Source organism: Cupressus sempervirens, chromosome 11 (assembly GCF_028749045.1).
Source record: "Cupressus sempervirens isolate cs-2001-9-10 chromosome 11, ASM2874904v1, whole genome shotgun sequence".
NCBI classification, from domain to species: domain Eukaryota; kingdom Viridiplantae; phylum Streptophyta; class Pinopsida; order Cupressales; family Cupressaceae; genus Cupressus; species Cupressus sempervirens.
This window is the reverse complement of record NC_143128.1, coordinates 560,952,634-560,974,434: the sequence shown is the minus strand read 5'-3', so window position 1 is coordinate 560,974,434 and position 21,801 is coordinate 560,952,634. Positions and strand designations below refer to the sequence as shown.

General features: G+C 37.2%; 1 protein-coding gene and 1 pseudogene across 2 annotated transcripts; one reads left to right on the top strand and one right to left on the bottom strand.

Moving 5' to 3' along the window:
* Nucleotides 1-1,212: 1,212 nt before the first annotated feature.
* LOC149530874 (uncharacterized) lies at nucleotides 1,213-21,371 on the bottom strand (annotated as a pseudogene). Its single transcript, XR_016358790.1, has 5 exons — nucleotides 19,898-21,371; nucleotides 3,061-3,097; nucleotides 2,669-2,761; nucleotides 1,406-1,498; nucleotides 1,213-1,301 (listed from the first exon to the last, which is right to left on the bottom strand). The product of XR_016358790.1 is annotated as an uncharacterized LOC149530874 (transcript).
* Nucleotides 18,541-19,005, top strand: LOC149530875 (G-type lectin S-receptor-like serine/threonine-protein kinase LECRK4). Its single transcript, XM_089808257.1, has one exon. The coding sequence runs from the start codon at nucleotides 18,541-18,543 to the stop codon at nucleotides 19,003-19,005; it is 465 nt and encodes a 154-aa protein (XP_089664383.1).
* Nucleotides 21,372-21,801: the final 430 nt, after the last annotated feature.

Genomic DNA, 21,801 nt, shown 5'->3' with positions numbered 1-21,801 from the left:
GATGACTTATGCTTACAGAAGGCTAAATATCATGATTAATATCTTAGGATGCTAACTTATGACACTTTTCTTGTTATGTATGCTTCCATTTTGGCACTTGAGGGATCCCAGTGGCCTTGGCTGTTTGGAGAGGTTTTGAGGTTGTGATTCATGGGCCTTAGGTTTTAGAGAAGGCACTTACTGGGGGGGAGAGCTAGGAAAAGGGTTCAGTGACCTCATATGTTAGTAATGATCTTTTGGGGGATGGGGTTGGGGATCATGGTGTGGCGTTAGATGTCAGAAGAGGTTCTACACCAGGTTGACTTTCTTCTGGGTTTGTTCATTATGGCATTTACAGCTATACATATTTACGTAAGAGTTTTCTGAATTCTGCATTGACCCAGGCCAGAAGGCTTGCTTCAGACAATGCGTTCAGTCTCCATCTCCAACTGTGGGTGGTCTTCACCAGCTCTATTCTTCATTAGGGCAATTTTTTTTACTTGGTTCTCATGGTTCAGGGTTGAACTGCTTGAGGTGTATACCATCTCTTTATGTACAATTTTTTAGTGCTTAATGTTTGATTAGTTTCAGTAACCTAGGGTCTTTTTACATGAGCACTTCCCTATTGTAATTGAATATACTCTTATAACATATTAATGTACTTTGTTAATATTTGGACATTAATACGTTGTCTTTCTTTCATTCCATATTTGTCTCTCACAGTCTATTATGTTTTCTAATTATACCTTCACCATACTTAACCAAAATTTAACTGGGATCTCTACCTCAAGATTCTTTTTCATGGCACACCTAGTTATTAACTATTTTTTTGACCATTTATATTTTTTGCATGTCTGTAATTTGGTTTTTAAGTTGACTGAAAGGGGGTCATCCTCTGCTAACTTCCATAACATAATCTGGATAAAAAAATGGAAAATGTGAAGGGTAGCTAAAAGCCCAAACCTTATAGAAAACCATTTTAAACAATTTGAGCATTTGGTAAAATGTCACAGGCAACCTGTTGATGGGGACAATGCACTGGTGAGAATGAAGAATAAAATGGGGAAATTCTATGAATAAAAATTTAATTTTTCTCATTGTTTTGAAAAAAAATCCCAATTTATGAAAAAGATTTATAAAAAAACTCTAGACTGGAGCAATGTAAAGCTCTCAGAATTGCATTCTAATCCTCAAGGATACCATATAAATCCCTCCAAGCCATAGGCAACCATAGAAAGAAGTAAAAAAATCCCCTTTTATTTTTCCTTTTCCAGAAGACAATCAATCTGTAAGAAAATGTAAAACTCACCGGTAGTTTGTATCTGCAAGGAAATGAACGAATAACACTCAGCTTAGGAAAAAGAGGCAAAAGTAGAAAAACAGAGCTCTTGACCTTGAAATTGGCCTCAACACCATCAGTATCCACCTTATTTGTGTTTGCCTCAGCGCTCTCAACATCTCCCTACACCACTTCCAGCAATACCAGATCTAAGAGCTCGATCAGTGGAAACCTTGCTGCCTGGTCATGAAACACAAGTAAAATTGTGGAAGAGTGAAGATTTGGCATAGAAAATAATGACAATGTTCCTATGTAGCTAGATCAAGGTCGGCCATGACAATCCCTCCCGCCACTGATGCAGCTGATGATGCATTGGTCCTTGCCACTAACTGCAAACAGAGAAATTTTTGTTTGAAGAACAAGCATCAGACCATTAGTTCGCACAGCAACACCAGCAGTTGACAGCAGTGATCAGGAGGGGATTTTAAAAGAATCTTTCCTAATATCAAAATCTATTTGATATTTAAAGTACAAGAAGATGTAAGATGTAATAGATCTTCTAGGCAAGAAGATACTGGATGGAATGAATTTTCTCCACTAGAAGATACCATGTGGATGGATTATCTTATCTATCTGGATCTGAGTCTGATGATATTTTAAATCAAGATATGTGTAAGACATTAGAAACTGTATAGAAACTTGGGAACTATTGTGTAGGAATTGATAATCTTGAATGTAGTTTTATTGCATCTGATGGCTCTAAAACAGAGCCTCCTCTTCTTCTTGTTGGGGACTAAGATGTTTTGGTACTTCCTTACAAAGAAGTAGATCTAATATCTGGGCAAGACCTTCAGGCAAAAGAAGATTCTTTGGAGTTGGATCGAAAGCCTGAGGAATCTTGAAGCAATCAGTTAAATGTTGATGTCTCATGTACAAACCTAGAGTCTTTTGATGGCTTTGGAAAACTGTTTGCAGAGGAAGAAATGGTGCATATTCAAAAAAAGGAAGAAGGGTCTGAGGACTTTTATGCAGAATGCAATTGGGAATGATATTTTGTGTACAGAAAGCTCTATTGTAGCTAGTGAAACAAACAAAGAAGATATGGTGACCATTGTTACACCAATGTCTCTCAATGGTGTACAATAACTTGCTCATGGAAAGACTAGCATTATGTACATAAAACTCTTGAACAAATATTTTGTGGAAAATTTCACTGTACACATTCAACTTATTTTAGATAAAATTGAAAAATCTAGCATTTAGAACAGTCACCCAGAAACAACATTTAGTATATATGTTGACTAAATTTAAGAAAAATTTGACCATCTTCCTTATACACACAAGCTACTCTTTTTTTTTTTTTTTAAATCTCCATAACAAAACCAAAAATAAAGTAAGCAAGGAACTTACATGTTTTTCCAAGTCCAACTGTCATGCAAGCTCCTTAACAGACCTCTGAAATTCGTCCTTTGATTCTTTCAAAAACTATATTTCCCTTATAGCCTGCATTTAGAGAATTCCAACCCTTCAGGAAATCAGATGTCACTGAGGAGGTACTCATATAGAAGATATAGATATGTTTCTGCTAAATATGATACATAAGGCTTGCTATCAAAACCAATAGTAGATTATCTACTATATTTTCTCATGGATTGTGAAAATTATATGATTTACATCAGTATAAAATCTCTAAGAATAAGTCTAATTGTTAGAAAACTCTTTAGTTCGATATCTAATGTGTGCAAGTCCTGCAAACTCTAATTTAATTTATTAATAGAGGTCTTGAAGGATCCATCACGTACCTGAAATGACAGACATTGATGAAAGAGTCACGAGGCCCTGCCCAAGGGATATTGTGCAGCCATTAAACACTCGGGGGTTAGAAAAATCATACATAAAGAGTAGACAGATGTGAATTACCAACACATAAAACAACTTTCACACCATATCATTGTACCTTGATACAAATTAGAAGACTTCGTAAATAAATTTTTGTACTTCTCATCTAAAGCAAACTGCATTACTGTATATTCTTAGAAAAAGCAATAAAATGAAAATAGGACTTGATATAATGTCTTTTATACCAATGCATCGCCATAATTTCCACAATAGCTTAATTTTACTACTTTGTCAAACTCGTGTAGCTATTTTCCACAGAGATAACATAATGATGCAATCATTACTCTATCCACAAATACAATTGTTGCACATAAAATTTGAGTAAATTTAATGACTATCCATTATCCAACCTAACAGGATTGATAGGACAAACACAAACTCTAAGTACACAATATATTAGAAAAGAAAGATTCAATCTTACCATATCAAGCTGGTTTCCATAACCTAATCCATCCAAAACATAAAGATATGGGCAAATAGATTATATACTAAAAGTAGCGTAAACCAAGGTGATATTCCTATGCCGCTTGTTGGTTCTTGTACAAAGTCACTTGTCACTTATAGTTTCAATTCATCTCATCCATCATTAGTTGAGGCTATAGTTGATTTCCTTCCACTACACCAAGAAAGGGGTTCTACTAACAATGCCACAAACCAAACTTAAAAACCCCTTGTAACTGTTATTAGTATTGCTCTGCTACTGTTGTTGTAATCCCAACATCAAAACCTCCTGTAACTGTCCTAGTTCTTAGAAATACTGAGCTGAAACATAACAGTTCTTGAATTAATCTTGAAACCTGAGGCATGTAGAGATCTAGAGTTGCAATGCAGTAAAACCTGATCTTGCAGAATGCCTAAATTTTTTGGTATATAAGTAAAATTGGAAACTAGTGGAAACTATTAAACTTCTAAAAATCTGAAAAACTATAATGAAGAGTTCAAATGATTTTTTTTACTGTAAGCATTGTACTTTAAATTTTAATAATGAAAAAATAGTAAACAAAAGAAGGGAATCATTTTCCTAAGGGAGAGTGGCTACTAACTCCTATCTAGTTGATGATAGTATCGATGCTGCCATTTAAAAAAATAGACTGAGACTTGTGTAGTAGAGTTTTTTTTCCAACAAAACAGGTCATTTTCTAATTGCCTGGTTGTACTCTTTTCAGTCCCTTTGACACGCTTGTGGTCTCTTGTTGGACATTAATAATTTCTTACCTACTTCAATTCTCTTACCATCTTGCACATAACACAACTGATCCGAAATGAAGCTCCAAGAATCTGCTAATGGAATGTCATTGGTTAAGAAAAAAAATTGTAACAAAACATCTCAGGCTAGACAAATGATAGTGCAGTAAACAATAATGGAAGAGAATAGTATTTACCTAAGTTTGGGTTTAGATTTATTCTCATGAAATTGGCCATACAGGGTTTGCTGAAGAAAGTATAAGTTTTAGAAATTAAGGCTCTTTCTAAAATCCAGGTTTCTAGATTACATCCAACCTCCCTTATCACTACCACATACCCCAGTCTATGGAAGGCTTTAAAACCATCCCCCAAAGTTATGGATCAGTGACTTTTATAGCATATCTATACTTACAAATAGAAACTTTTGTCTATGTAACAATATATCTAAAAATGCATCTTCAAAAAGACTTGCCAACATAGCTTACGAACCTAACAATACATTTGAAGGTAATGAGATGAAACCCATTTTTGTATCTACAATTGTGGTAATTACATCTATATCATATATGTCCTATACCCATTATCCTTTTTCATATTCTCACAGAAAGATGTCCCTGGATAATTATGCTTACGAGTAAATATACTTATTTGCTTTTAATCATTAATGTAACCAACAACACATAGTGGGCCCATTAACTGCTAACGTTTTGTTTCTCCTTTGTCTCATACCTATTTTTAGTCTGTAACTATCCATTTTGCATTGATGCTATTTTGCTTTAATCTCCTCTTTTTAAGTGGGGAGGTAGATTTTGGTTTGGTGGGGAAGTGTCTATGTTACTTCACTATATTACAATTAGAATAAGAAATAACTATATTGAAACTTCAAAAATGAAACAATCAAATGGGATGAACAGACCAGGAAACAATTTAGGCTGGACAATACAATAGCAGGAAATATTGATTCAACATAAAACACATATTAAAAATAGAAGCCTCTAGAAACTTTTGGATTTGACAAGGCAGATCTATTCACTAATTCTTGAGGGGCAAAATATCACAGTTCTATTCACAATGAGTATCCACTACCTTGGAAGTTTATTACACTGCTCTAGATAAGGGTTTCACCCTTTTTCAGAGTTTACTGTGTTTCAAGAGATATTTATCTTTGAAGGTCTATTTAATCAAGATCAAATGATTGTTTTGAAGATCAACAGATTTTCCCATACGTGAACAACTACTCTATGAAAAGAGAGAATGACTGTTGTATAAAACTCAAGACTGGTTGCCTGTTCTTGACAAGTTTTTCTCACTTTTTGAAGATAATATTCACTATCAAAAGATAGAATATATTAGCCATTAGAAGAAATTAGAGATCTAAACATTTGTTATAAAATGAATAGATATAGTCATAAAGGATACATGTTATAAGGATACTTATTATCATGACAAAGAGAAGCTATGCAATTGATTGTCATAAAACAGTGAAAAGGGAGCCTTTCTTATATGATTCAAACTTTAAAGTTGAAAGTTCACACTTCAAGTTATAACTATGCCTCATCTAGGTTATCTATGTCACTTTCTAACTGAAGCAGTCATCATCCAATGGAAGTCTGACCAATTTCAGTTGCACCACCTTGTCAATCTACTTAATATATTTAGAGTCAACATCCAAACATACTATTGGAGACTGTCAATGCTCAGCAGCCTACCAATCCTAACATCTTAAAGCACGATGAACAGTAACTTGTTTTCTACTTCTTTAGAGGTAAGATTATATTTCATTAGATGCAGGATTTTATAAAAATAAGCCATCAAAGAATGTAAATTATATTTTTCTATCAATCCTCTATTTCTTTCTCCTTCCATTTGTTGTAAATTATATTTGTCTATCAATCCTCTACAATTGATGATAACAGATTGTCCAGAGCTTGAAGAGCTGCATTGCTTTGCATATTTAACTTCCTTGGTGAAGACTCAAATATTCAGGTGTAAGAAGCTGGAGAAAGTTACTTTGCCAAGAACATTGAAGAATCTCCTATTAAATTCTTGCAAATAACTAAAAAATGGGTCAGAAATGTCTCAACTAAAGAATCTGGTTGGATTGATTATTTCTCAGCATAGGTATCTCGAGCTTGATTTGCATCTTGAGTTTGTCATTTCTCTCTAGAGAATCACATTTGATGGCTGTGGGAAGCTAAAGTCTATTAAGCTGAACAAATGTCAAAATATGAAGAGAGTATCAGGAAACTTTGATGTGGACTGGATATAAATTTGTGGTTGTCCCAAGCTTGAGGAGTTGTCCATACATGTTTGTCCTAGAACAAGCTGGCAGGAAATATTTTGAATCTCATTAAGTGCAACATTCCATGCATTCACAAAAGATCATAGGAATGGATGATCTTTCAAAGCCGACAGAGCTGGCCATCACTGAGTGTCTGGAGATGGAGTTGCCATCTCCTGTTGAATTGAGGTGCCTGGAGAGAATTACCACTAACTCTTCTGAGAAATTTCATATGATAATATTGCTAACATTAGTCTTTTACAATCACAATGCAGCAGAGCATAAATTTGGAAGTGGTGGGAGGGATATGAAATTTTTCAAAGCCTACAGAGCTATGCTTATTTAGTGTCCTCATCTGAAGAACTTGCCTATACCTTATGGTCTAAGTAGTTGAGAAACCATTGCAATTGATTGATGCGAGAAGCTTAATCATCTAAAGTTGACTGATTGCATCATTTCAGAAGGGGTGCAATGTAGATTTAGCATGGACTATTTCGTGCAGTTGTGGATATTGGATTGTTTGGCACTTGAAGAGCTTCCTTATTTTGCACGTAGAACTTGCTTGGAGGGGATTCAAATAATCAAGTGTACAAAGCGACTAAATATAACTATTATTTCTGGTCTAAGGAATCATGAAAGGATTGAAATTAATGGATAAGAGAAGCTTAATCACCCCCAGCTGACTGACATTGATTGTGCAATTACTAAAGTAGTCTCAAGTAGCTTTGACCCAGGTCATCTGTCATAGTTGTGGATATCGGATCGTCTAGAGTTTGAAAAGCTATCTTGTTTTGTGCATCTAACTTTCCTGGAGAGGATTCACATATTCAGATGTAAGAAGCTGAAGAAATAATATTTCCAATATCACTGAAGAATCTTCAATTGGAGTCTTTTAAAGAATTGAAAAGAGTATCAGAAATATTCCATCTAAATAATCTGGTAGAATTAATTATCTCCGAGTGTCAATAGCTTGAGTCTGAGTTGCGTCTGGAGGGTATGGACTCTCTCCAGAGTATTACATTTGATAATTGTGGGAAGATGATTGTAATTGATTCTTGTGAGAAGTTGCAAAGAACATTATTTCCAACTACACTCATCAAACTCAGAGTGTGTAGGTACAAAAAAATAAAAAACGTTGGCAAGAATTGGCAATCTTACAAAGTTAACAAACATGTGCATTGGTTAGTGTCCCGAGCTTGAAGAGCTGCCCATTCTAACTGGACTGATCTACTTGAAAAGTATTAATATTGAGCTACTTGGATTCACAAGACTATAATCCTCTTAACTGACATCTTAACTTGTCCTTGATTCTTGTTGCCGCAGAGATTACTAAGCTCTCTAGAAATGAATAGCCTCTAAATTTCAACTCCCCTGCTTACAAGAAATTGATCACAAGACAGTATGAAATTTCACTCTTCAGTCTCCTTCAATACTCATCCAAGATAGTCTCATTTAAATTTACAACCTTTTATAAGACAAATCCATCTTATAAGATACACCAAGCTCTTCCTCCCTCTCAAGCTCCTTGATTCAACTTATAATTTTGATGATTGTATGTCAAATAAACTAGGCTTGTTGCCCACTCATCCTTTGAGATGTTCAAATTGAAGTTACATTTCTATTTGCCAAATCTACCATCATGACCCGAGCAAGCTGGGTTGATACATATCTTTATGCTCCTTCCACTCCGAGCAAGGGGAGTACTTTCTTTACATGTTCAAGGGATAGAGACTTAGAAATCTCCTTAGATAATCATTGTCCTGATATTATTAATGAACAAATTGAACTTAGCAGATGGTTAAGAAATATAATAATCCTTGTTCTCTTCAGAAACGAAGTCAATGTCAAGTCCAGTCCACTTTAGAGAATTATTGTACTTCTCAGTATATCACAAAGTCTAGATACAACTCTCACCAATACTTCACCCTTCACAGTATAAGAATAATGATCAAAACTTAAGAGTAATAATAAGACCCTGTTGAAGACTACTGATCATTGAATAAAACAATCATGTTGATCACAACATCTTGTAGATGAAAAAAATAATGGCTACAAAATGAATGAATACAATCTTAAAGATCCCCTGCTCAAATGATGATTTTTCATAGCCTACAACAACCAAGACAATGTCTTCAACTATCATGATGAATCAAAGGCCACACAAGAAGACTCCTTGATGTTCAGTTGTATAAGTTTGACCATCTACTGAAGACAGTTCATGAGATAATTGCTTCAACATGTAAACTCTTAGCTTATCATAAACCACACAAGATGAGACCAACAGCTATGCGCAATCAGATTTTCCAATGACTCTTCATCCATACGAAGAGTCACTCAAATATGCAGACTATGAACTAGAAGAAAACTAGCAGCAAAATAATATCACAGAGATTAAATATACTAGTCCAACAACGAACAATAGATTCTTATGAAAAGCATATAAGAAGTATAAGCTCTCTCACAACTACCATGAATATTTTCCATAGAATAATGCCAATAATAATGACAGACATTAGACATCATGAAACTTGAGGTATCCAAACATCCAATCCTAGTTCTGGATCTTTACTACAACATGGCTCTGATACCATGTTAAATTTTGTAGCCAGAATAGCATAAACAGAGAGCTAGAACTTAAACAAAATGCTATAGTAGATTAAAGTCATGACTATAACATATAATCACATACAATGATACTTACAAAACCATCGAGAACTGAAATATGATGAGCCTGTATCAGAGAGAACTAGAGCATCTCTACAGCTTCAGAGCAAAATGAAAAAGGATAACACAACTAGAATGGCACGAAAACTCCATCAGAGGACAAAAGAAACCATACATAAAGTTCTGAGAAGCATGTTCAGCCAATTCCAGGTATAAAGATCCTTCTCACAGCTATTAACTTCAACAAATAACAACCACAACTCTAAAAGCAAAAGTGATTAGACAACAAAAATGTCAACCTTGACTCTATATGTATGCTTCAATTTATTTATTTATTTCAGAAGGGAGTGACAGACTTTGTTATATGCTTTTGAACTGTAGCTCTTCTCCGATAAAACTCTACAGTGAAAGAGTTGTTTCAGTTCATAAATATAAACTTGCCTTTTCATTCCTTATATTCCCATTTCCAGTCATGGGTTTTACAAATTCATTCTGTAATGTCCCGTTTCAGAACATTAAATAATTTCCTCTTGAATGGTATACATTTGATAATATTTCGTATGATCCTTACCTTAGCCTGAGATATACCATATATATCTATCAATATATTTTATAGAGGTGTGTCTATTCAAATATTAATTATATATGATTACATATTAATAATATATATTAATATCAACTATATGTGATTATAATAATATATGATTATATATTATTATATTAATTATTTATTATTATATATTATATATGAATCACTTTAATTATTTATAATAATATTATTTTAATATAGGCATAATGTCATATACTATAGCACATAAAATAGTTGATGTATATATTAATTATATATATGTATTGATAATAATATTCACATATTCATATATATAATTAATATTTATAATTGTATAATATATAACATTTTATATTTGTAACATAGAATAATTATAATTTATTCTATATAAATTATCGATTATTAATATTATACCCTTTATGTATAATTAATTTATATACTAAAATGGGGGTATTACAGCCATCCCCTCTCGAATTTGCTTGTCCTCAAGCAAATCATTCATACGCAAGCTTTGTCATAGACATAAAACATACTTGCATTTAAAATACCAAAAGATTTATGAAATATACATTGAATGAAAACACGAAGCATACACGATGTAGACAGATCATGAAAACACGAAGTAGACACGATGCAGACAGATGAAGACATGGAGCAAACATGATGCAAACACATAAGACACACATCATGTATTTCCTTAATTGTGAACCTGCAACCAAGAAAAAACATTAGTACACATTATATATAAATCAATCCCCTGATAGGGTGTTTATAGTCTCAATCCATTTATTAACTCATCATTTTCTAAATATGGGAGGAGGAACCATAATAGGGTGCCATGTTACCCAACCAGTGGGCCTCACCGTTCTCCCTCATTATCGTTACCTTCCTCTGATCATCATTTTCAAGAAGGCGCCTTTGTATGATGTACCCTAAGATGTCCCATCACCGAGGCCTTACTCGGTACCCGTAGGCTTTATACGATACCTCGCGTGATGTCCCCCAGTCCATTCCGCCGCAGGCCTTATCTCGACTTGGAGAATCATGATCTTAAGGTGATTCTATCAACTATTTTCCAATAAGAAGTCTTTTAAAGCATAATTTTTGAAATATCAGATAGTTAATCTTATCATTCAATTATAGGAGTAGAAACCATAATGGGGTGCCCTATTACCCAATCAGTGGGCCTCACCGTTCTCCCTCATTATCGTTATCTCTCTCCGATCATTATTTCCAAGAAGGTGCCTTTGTATGATGTACCCTGAGGTGTCCCATCACCGAGGCCTTACCTGGTACCCGTAGGCTTTATCCGATACCTCGCGTGATGTCCCCCAGTCCATTCCACCGCAAGCCTTATCTCAACTTGGAAGATGATGACCTTAAACAATTTAATCAGTTTAACAAAAAAATTTGTGATAACAATTGAAAACTAATCTCATTTAGAATTCAATATTAGAATTTTGAAAACTTAATAATATCTCATTCCTTAATTGTTTGATTATGACCTATTAACTTGGTCAATTAATCTCACTTCCTTATAACTATTCAATCATAAGAATGAATAATAGATATTTGAATGTTCAATATTCATCAAAATTACTATTGATAATAATATTTCATGAAAATGTATGAAGAAAATAAATGACTTACCTCATTACCTTTTATGTATCCTCTTTTTCTTTTTATCTTCCTTTATGGTTCATCTAACCCCCTCCATTGTTTTAAATGCATAAATTAAACCACACTTTGTTTTATTGGTGTCCCTCTTTAAAATCCATCCTCTTATTGGAATTCGGAATATTAATGTTTTATCTATTGTTATGCTCCTCCTTGGTAATAGTCTTCCATTCTCTAACATGATTAGAGTTGGGTAGTCCATCTAGCAATGTTAGCCGACTGGATGGTTCCGGCAGTATTTTGTATTCTGTAGCCGACGGTCCGGCAATGTTTCTGTAGCCGACGGTCCGGCGATGTTTCTGTAGCCAACGGTCCAGCGGTGTTTCTGTAGCCGATGGTCCGGCGGTGTTTCTGTAGCCGACGATCCAGCGGTGTTTCTGTATTCTGTAGCCGATGGTTTGACGGTGTTTCGGTATTCTGTAGCCGACGGTCCGGCGGTGTTTCGGTATTCTGTAGCCGACGGTCCGACGGTAAATAGTTTGTAACGGATAGAATAATTGTGGCCGACGGACTCCTTCGGGAAGGTTCAGCAGTAGTATTTATATCCCGTCTGGGATCATTGTAAAGCATCATTCATCATTCATCTACTATTACAAATATAATTCTGCTATTCTGCTATTATTGTCTGTATGTGTTAACTTCTTTACCTGTACGGTAAACATTTGGCGTCGTTGCCTTATGAATCTGGAAGGTGGGAGGAATGAAGATTAATGCCAAATCAGCTTAACAAGGATCAGAATAAGGCGAAGGGAAAAGATGGAATCCGTATTGCGCAAGAGAATTTTCTTCTGGCACAGCAAGCCGAACGCCGACGAAGATTTCAGAAGATTGCCGACGGAAACCTAAGTGCGGAGGAATTGTTGGAGGAGACTCGACAGCGGGTGGAATTGGTGGAAGAAGCACGAGAGGAGTTCTTGAATTTGTGTTCGCCGAGGGAAGAAAATTCAGACAGGAGAGCATCAACTCGCACGGCTCGCAGTGCCGACGGAGCACGAGCGTGGAGTGACCTCTTCATCCCGGATGGACTTCCGCAGGAAACAATTTCGGAGGATCCTCCGTCTTCACCAAGGGTTGCAGTTGTCAACACCTCCGGTGTGGGAGCGTAGACCGCCAGTGCGGGAGTTCAAACTGTCGGTGTGGGAGTGCCGACCGCCGGTGTGGGAGTGCAAACCACCGGTGTGGGAGTGCAGACTGCCGGTGTGGGAGTGCCGACCACTATAGGAGTGCAGACCTCCAGAGTTATGGCAGGACCCAAAGAAAAGCTACCGAAATTTGAAGGTGATGGTACAGCCGACCCCTCCGACATTGTAAGACATGCGAGACGATTTGGCGGGCAAATGGAATCACAGATGCCGACGAATGGGCCAGGCAATTTTCGGCAACCCTACGGGGTGTTGCAATTGATTGGTTTTCGGATATGGATCCGCAGAAGCTAGATACATGGGATAACATTAAAAAGGAGTTCTTGGCGGAATTTAAACTCTTGCAGGATGATAATGAAATCGTAGCGAAAATTTTCAATACCAAGCAAGGGAAGCACGAAACTGTCCATGTCTACGCCAGGAGATTGAAAGACTTAATAAACAAAATGGAAAGCAAGCCAGTGGACGGATTGCAGAAAAGGTGGTTTGTGGACGGCCTACGCTCCAAGTTGCGGAGGAAAATGAAAATTGTGCCACCGTCATCATATGTGGACGCGTATAACAGAGCACTCGACCTTGAAAGTGAGCAGAAGACAAAGAAGAAGAAAACTAGCTCTTCTGATTCTGATGACGACGAGCCTGCCGAAGATGATAGTAGCGACGACAAAGGCAGCCGCAAGAAGGTTCGTGCCCTACAGAAGGATATGGTTCGCATGATGAAGGAATTTAAAAACATGCAGAAGGAGCCAAAAGGCAGTGAACTGTGGTGCACGGAGTGTAAGACAGACGGGCATACTAAAGGATCGTGTCCAAAGAACCACTTCTGTGACATTTGTCAGATCATGGGCCATTCGACAAAGGAGTGCCCCTTTAACATGAAGACAAGAGGATCTCCGCAGGTGTTTCTCACACAGGAGGCTTCCCCGTCGGGTAGTAGCGGAAACACGAATATCGCCGGTGCTACATCTGGAGGATACAGGAATAATAATAGAGGGCAAAATAATAACAATAATAACAATAATAATGGGAGCCGAAGTCAAACTCAGTATGATGCAAACGGACGGCCGATCGTTCAATGCCGAGCATGTAATTTGTGGGGTCATTTTGCGCGGGATTGTACAGCGGCAAACACACCGAAATTATTATGCAGATGGTGCGGACCCGGTGATCACGAAGATTCCAAGTGTCCAAAGGCTGGAGTAAACTTGATCACTGTTGGTACGGAGGTAGAGGAGGTTCTGGCAATTACACGGAGGCAAGTGGAGGAAAAGAGAAAAGTGGGGGAAGTGCAGGCGAACATTGCAAAGGCATCGTCGGCGGGGACATCTCAGTTGAAGGATATTACCGGCACCTTGGCAAGGAACTTTGCAGAACAAAACATTGTACGACAGATCTTACAAACGGAGATACCGATCAAGATAAGTGACCTCCTTCTCACAATGCCCTAGTTACGGACGGCCATTCTGAATCATACACCGTTTCCGAAAGCAACGGAGGACACAGGAAGGGACATTAGGGAAGCGACGGCAATAGATCCAATGTTGCTGGCACTCACCTCCGGACGGCATCCAGCGGTCGTCGAGATGGGGATTTTGGGAAATGTTTTGACAGAGACAATTGTTGACGGAGGGTCCGGCGTGAATGTCTTACCGGAGGATACTTGGAAGAAGTTGGGAAAGCCGACGCTGTGGCCACTTGCATTTCAGTTGCTCACGGCAGACCAACATGGAATCAAACCGTTGGGAATTATAAAAGCGCAACCGGTAACAATTGGTACGCAACCATTTTTATTGGATTTTGTGGTCATTCCATTAAAAAAAAAAGGCTATGATGCTATTCTGGGACGGGATTGGTTGGTGCAAGCAAAAGTAAAGCATGGCTGGAAGCGAAATACTCTATCAATGGAGCGCGGAGGCAAAAGATTCATAATTGACCTGCACACGCAAATGGTTGGCGAGGAGGCAGCATTGTCAGATTCTGACAGTGAAGGCGAAAGTGATGACGAAGGAAAGAGGAGAATGGAACCGGATGAAAGAGGAGTATTGAGACTTGACGGAGGATCGAATGACGACGACCTGGACTCGGTTAATGGCCTTTACCACTGGCAGATAGAAGACTACGAACTCTTTCCGAGTTGCAATATGCTAAAGGTCGACGAAGATGCGAAAAAGGAGGAAAATGAATGTCCGGAGGAATGCAGGGAAGTGGAAGAAGGAAAAGTTGCCATGGCTGAAGCTGAGAGGAAGAACATATAGTCTGAACACAGAAAAACGACAAATCCCACTGTCCGGTACATGGTGAATGGACTGCGCGGAAAGAAAAGGTTACACCGCAGCATAAGATTAGTGGAAGGGCACCGACAGCAAAGAAATAATCCACTTGCGCGACGACCACAGGCACAGTGGGCGACGGGGGTGGCACAGAACAAACATAATGTGTACGACGGTCAGAATGAAATCAAAGTGGAAAAGTTTAAGGCCAGAAGGGTCGGACCATATCAGATTCGGGAAGGTTCGGCGGTAGTATTTATATCCCGTCCGGGATCATTGTAAATCATCATTAATCTACTATTGCGAATATAATTCTGCTATTATTGTCTGTATGTGTTGACTTCTTTACCTGTACGGTAAACAAGCAACATGGTTTGGAAATTATTTTGTTTTTCCATTGTGATAGATCGATGCAAATGAACTGCCCTCTTTTTTTTAAATAATTTTTTAATTCCATTTGCGTTGTATTCCTTTGGTTAGAGTACCCATGGTTCTTGGAAGATCATAATACCAATATTGACGTGCACAAGGCTGGGTTCTTTGTTGTACTCTATGACGCAGGACTGTGTGTAAAGTTGACCTCGCTGGCTTCAAATCCTTCACCGTATGTGGTGGATAGTATTTTTTTTCTACGTATTTTCTTATTTTCATTCTCAACTTCAACTTGGTGACTTCAGTACGATACTAGGTGATTATGCTAATCATAGACATAACAAAATACTGGATACAGTAAGGTCTGCGACTGCTGGCTGCGAACTCTTACTATTATGCCTTCAAATCTAGTAGGTGTGTCCTGCTGTATTGAAACTGGAATGATGATTTCAGCTCCCAATGCTATCTGGATATACTACAGACTACAATTGACTGCTCAGGAAATAAGGTCTATGCCTTTGGATGTTCAAATGCCAATGCCAACAACTGCACTGTGAATGATTCACATTTTGTGATTGTTGTACACTCACGTAGCAAGCTTCTCAGGTTTCATCCAGAAATGATTCTCCACAGAGTTTGCATCTTGGGGAAAAGTTTGAAAAAATAGCAGAGAAGAATATACCACCATATCCGAATGGATCCTCTCCTTCACATGTCATTCTACAAATAAACCCCAGCAGCTCCAAAAGGCAGATTTTTGATTTCTTCCCATCCTCAATCGATGCAATAGAAACTTTCCAGTTTTGCTTACCATCCAACAAAAGGGTCTTGTTTTTTTATTTTATTTTAATATTATTTTGCTGTCCATCTTTGTTACGGACTTACATAATGTGCATCACATGGTAGTTTCTGACTAAAGGCACTGCTGTAGTTCATCTTACTTTCATGAATTCTAACAAGTAAATCCTCTTTTAAAGTACATCGACTAAGTGGTGGTAGGAGCGAAAGCATGTCTTCATCGATGAATGAGTACATTTCGTAATGAGCAATGCAGCTTCCATAGCAGCTTTTTCCTCCATTGGAAGGTCCTAATTTGTTTGTCAAGGTTACATCAAAGAGATCACAAACTGCATTTGTTAAGCATGTCTTACAGGCCTTAGCAGAATAGGCAATATCCCTCCAGCACTGAACCAGACCATATATCAGATAAACCAAAGAGGCACTTGTTGTTGTTGAATACGAATATCAAGTCGGGGATCGAAGGGCTTGAGCTGAAAGGTTTGCGAAGAGCGCATTGACTGCAGCGCAAAACACATCAGGCTTTTCCATGACATCTTGCTTATTTGGATACGTTCTGGAATCCGTATCGAGTTTTTCGAAGTTGGAAATAAACATCGTAGTGTATATAGCACTTGCCTAGCCAAAGTTTACCGGATTTTGCATCCTGACAGATGTCAAGAATGGTGGCACTTGCATTTTGGGAACAGGCGAAGCATTCCTTGATGGAGGTGCCTCCATAACACTGGAGAAGACCGTAAACTGTTTCTGGACTTTGTCTGGCAACAGAGATGCTAAAACCATCTGATGTTATACTCTTTACGAGAGCTGTAGTCACCGTGTTCAAATTAGTCTCAAACTAAGTGCTTCTAGAGCTGTTGCTGTTGCATATGTAGAACTGTGCTGCATTGGGAACGACACATGATAAGAGCAAAATAGGGAACAAGTAGGTATGTTTTGCATTGCTTCTTTCCACAGGCTGGCAGGAAAGATGCTCTGATACCACTTGTAATGTCCCGTTTCAGAACATTAAATAATTTCCTCTTGAATGGTATACATTTGATAATATTTCGTATGATCCTTACCTTACCCTGAGATATACCATATATATATATCAATATATTTTATAGAGGTGTGTCTATTCAAATATTAATTATATAGGATTACATATTAATAATATATATTAATATCAATTATATGTGATTATAATAATATATGATTATATATTATTATATTAATTATTTATTATTATATATTATATATGAATCACTTTAATTATTTATAATAATATTATTTTAATATAGGCATAATGTCATATACTATAGCACATAAAATAGTTGATGTATATATTAATTATATATATATGTTGATAACAATATTCACATATTCATATATATAATTAATATTTATAATTGTATAATATATAACATTTTATATTTGTAACATAGAATAATTATAATTTATTCTATATAAATTATCGATTATTAATATTATACCCTTTATGTATAATTAATTTATATACTAAAATGGGGATATCACACATTCCCCTCTATGTCACTTATCTTCTCTTGTCTGTCGCCATGATAGGTATCAACAAGAAGACAGCGTGGTGTGTGGGATCAACAACTATCCATTTTCAAATGGCAAATGAAAACGTCTTCTGGGATTCAACTTTCTGGATTACAGTAATCACACAAAGGGATGCCATCCGATTCTATTGGAGCAACTGAGCTGCAGTACTAATGGCTTAAAAATGAAGCAGTTTGAGAGAATAAACTGGCCTAGGAATGATTATGACACCATCATAAACATAAACGGCACCAAATGCTCGTAGGCATGTATAGAAGATTGCATTTGTAGAGTTTTTATCTAGAATGGAAATTGGAAAAACTGTTTGAAGAAGTCAATGCGTCTGCTAGGAGACCAAGAAGATAATACTGGTATAGCTTTTGTTAAAGTCTACATGGCCTCCGTCTCTGTTTCTTCCACACCTATTCCTACAGTGGCTGCTCCTTCTGTGGTATTTCCTTAAATGCCTGTACCTTCTACACCGCCCAAGGAAGGTAACGGGCAAAAGGGCTTTTTTGCGTTCATAGCAATTTTGTCATTAATTTCGTTGTATACGTGCAGATCCAAAACGAACACATTTCAAGAGCATTATAAATTTAACCATTAGGCTTGAAGGCATTTAGTTTTCAGGAGATAGACGCTGCAACTAGAGGCTTCAAGGCAAAAATAGGAAGCGGCACCTTTGGGAAGGTATACGAGTGTGTTTTATCTAATAGAAAATCTATTGTTGTGAAGAAGCTTAATAAACAGCTCCTTCAAGGCAAACGAAATGGTGAACCCGAGTTCAGAACAGAGATGATATCATAAAAAACTTGTTAAACTTTATGGTTTTTGTCATGAGGGCTCCCACAAAATGTTGGTGTACAAGTACATGCCCAATGGATCTCTGGATAGTTTTATTTAAGGGTACAAGAGTTCTTGATTGGGATCCGCGCTTTAATATTGGGTTGGGAGTACATGAAGAATGTACAAACCCTATGATTCACGGTGATATAAATCCGCAAAACATCCTGCTGGACCAAAATTACCATATTAAGATTGCAGACTTTGGAATTTCAAAATCGATTGGCAAAAAACAAACAAGGACATATACTCTTTCCCGTGGCACTGTTGGTTACATAGCACCCGAGTGGGAAAAATATATTGGAGTTACTGTCAAGGTGGACATTTACAGCTTCGGGGTGATGCTTTTCGAAATTAGTTGCAGGAAGATGTTCGAATTGGAGGCCTCAAAAAATGAAATGGTTTTATCTGATTTTCTCTACTTTGGACGCTTAACACTTAAACCTTCAGTAGCGCGTGGCCCTACTATTCTAAAGGGAAGGGTCGCTCGGGAAGAATAGTGATCGTCCTTCATTCAACAGGATGGATGGATTGGACTAAAGGTCCTCTATCTATAAACGAGCAAAGGGTAACTACCCTACTATTCTATTTTGAAAGTTGGAAGGAAGGGCGTATTAACATTTTTGCCCAGAAAATAAACTGTAAAAAGCAAGAACTTACCATTTATATTCAATTGAAGGGCACGGAGATGACAAAAATGCAACGGGCAAGGGAAAGGCTGCTGAAACTAAAACAACAAAGTAGCTAGATCCTCCTTTGATAGACAGCAGCAGTAACAAATATCTGCAGGGAGCAAAACCGTGGAAGAAGACAGCAGCCAGGGCATAGTGTACAAATATCTTGCTTCTTCTAGCACAAATACCCTGATCCAAATATCTTGCCCCTGATTACTCCATTACGATGAGTTTCCATGAGTGGGTACCGCAGCTTCAGTGCCTCTGAATGCTCCATTTCAAGAAGTTTGTGCGGAGATGCCTCTGATTACTCCATTTCATCTATGAGTTTGCACATTGTGTTTACCACAGTGAGAAGCGGGAATGGACTAATCGACATGAATATATTTCTAACAAATATGCTTTTAGGTGTTTCCTTAATTAGAGACAATTAAAAATAAAATAAGAAATATAAGTAAAATATGAAAAAAAATTTTAAGACAAAATTAAACTTTCGTCACAAATTAATGTCTTAAATACCTCTACTATGTAGTAGTGTTACAGTCCTAATTTATTGGCAGAAGTAGGAAATTCAAAAGAACGAGCATGGATTAGTAGTGCAATTACAATTCCAATCCAGAGACAGTAGTCTGTGAATCCAAAAGAACTCAGATGAATTGTGAGAAACACAATATCTACTGTTATAATGGAATTTTTGGGTAGAATGGCAGAAGCATACCTTAACTACCAGTGCACTTACAATCCCAATTCGTGGATAATAGTTTGTGAAGCAAGATGTTTTCCACCTATTGGTGCGCTCAGAAAGAACAAGGTCAGTATCATCATCGTTTCACATTGGATGAACCGGCCTGATCATACGGGCTTGACAAATCCAAACACATGAATTGCTACGAAACTTAAATCCTATTTGTCTACGAGCTTTTGAGACATTGCATTTTTATAGACAGTCCACAGAGCACTGGATTCAGAATGCACTTGAATGATCTGGGCAACAAACTTGGCCTCGGACAACATCAACATCAAAAAAAGCCGATTCGAATTAACCTGCCCTACTCCATTTATTGCTGCTATAGTTTGCAAAACTAAAAGCCTGGGCCTGATTAACTTGTCCAAACTCATTGAAAACAGGTGTGAATGCTTTGCCACAAAGTATACAGAGAGTTTCATGTGATTGAGCATAAAGTCCAATTTTTTCTTAACGATTTCCTCCGGCATTGTGAGAATCAAAGGGAAAACCCTAACTACCTGCGAGAGGCCGCAAAGTTGAAGATTGTCTATCCTAGCCTGTAACACTTCAATAGGGGTTATGGCCACCATGCACACAACATATTTGTACATTTTGTCTTCCTTGCGAACGCCAATATTTCAAATGAGATCAAGTTGCTCCGGGGTCAGAGAACTGTGCCTCAAAACACGAGGATCTATCAACAAAAACATGGTGAGCTCTGTTCCATGAAAACCAAAACCCTCCCAAAAAGCAAGCGAGGGTTTTAGGGTTTTCTGCAAGCATTTTCCATGAAGAAAGTAGTAGTACTTCCTAATTGCTCTGATCAAGAAATCGTCTGTTGGAAATAGAGTCTTGAGAAGCTCAATGTTTGAGCGGAGGACTTCCAGCTTTATTGTTAAGATCCGAGGCAGCCCAAATACAATTTCGTTTAGATTTTCCCTCCAAATGCCGGAATCTCTTAGCAGTTGAATCTTTAGCTCCAGCACTCTTTCCGCACTTGTGACCAAAAGCGCGGGCTGAGATTTGATTATGTTTATAATTTGTTCGTCGTTGCAGCCGTGTCTGTTGAGCATGCACACGAGCTGTTGAATATTACCTAGTGATTTCAGCCGCTTGAGCGAGGGCCTCTTTTTCAATATTTTTGCAGTGTCGGCTGAAGGCATGTCAAATCTGGCGGTAATGAAATGCAGAAAGAGATTTTCTAAGTTGGAGGTATTCCTAACATTATTTTCTGCGAGAACTGAGAAATTAGAACGAAAATGGTTTGGGGTTTTGAGAAACAGGACACGCCACACAGGCAAGCAGAAGAAGAGTTTGGTGATCATGTTTCAACCAGCGAAGCACTCTAAAGATTGATTAACAAAGGAGACTGTTAACTTCCGATAAAATGCCACATCGTCTAGTTTTCAAAATTTTATAAACGCGATAGATTTTTGCAAAATTTTCACCAGAAATTCTTCATACAATTCACCTGATATTATTCACATAAATTTCACCAGAGAATATTCATGACATGCATCTTCACTCCTGTTAAACCATTAAAAAAATCTGAAATAAGAAAAAAGCAAAAACAGTAGGCAAATATGAGAATCTTTCAGTACCGTTGAGAATGGGCGAAGTAGGGTTTCCAAGAGCGTCTAAAAATATTGAGAAATATAAGGTGCAGTAGATGTTTTATGAGATCTTATTTTGGCATTTGGAAAAAAAAGGTTGGAAAGTCTGTTTACAAAAATTTGAAAATAGTAAGCAAGACTCTTCTCATTTTAGATGTGTCATTATGAGTAAATTCTTTAATGCTAAAATGATTGCATTGAATACTAGCAATCACACTTTAGTGTGCAATAGGTACGCCGAGAAGTTGTGGAAGGTCAAAATTAGTCTTTTTTTGTATACAT

Excerpts from the sequence above, each read along its gene's own strand:
- LOC149530875 (XM_089808257.1), top strand. The coding sequence starts at position 18,541 with ATGGATCTCTGGATAGTTTTATTTAAGGGTACAAGAGTTCTTGATTGG.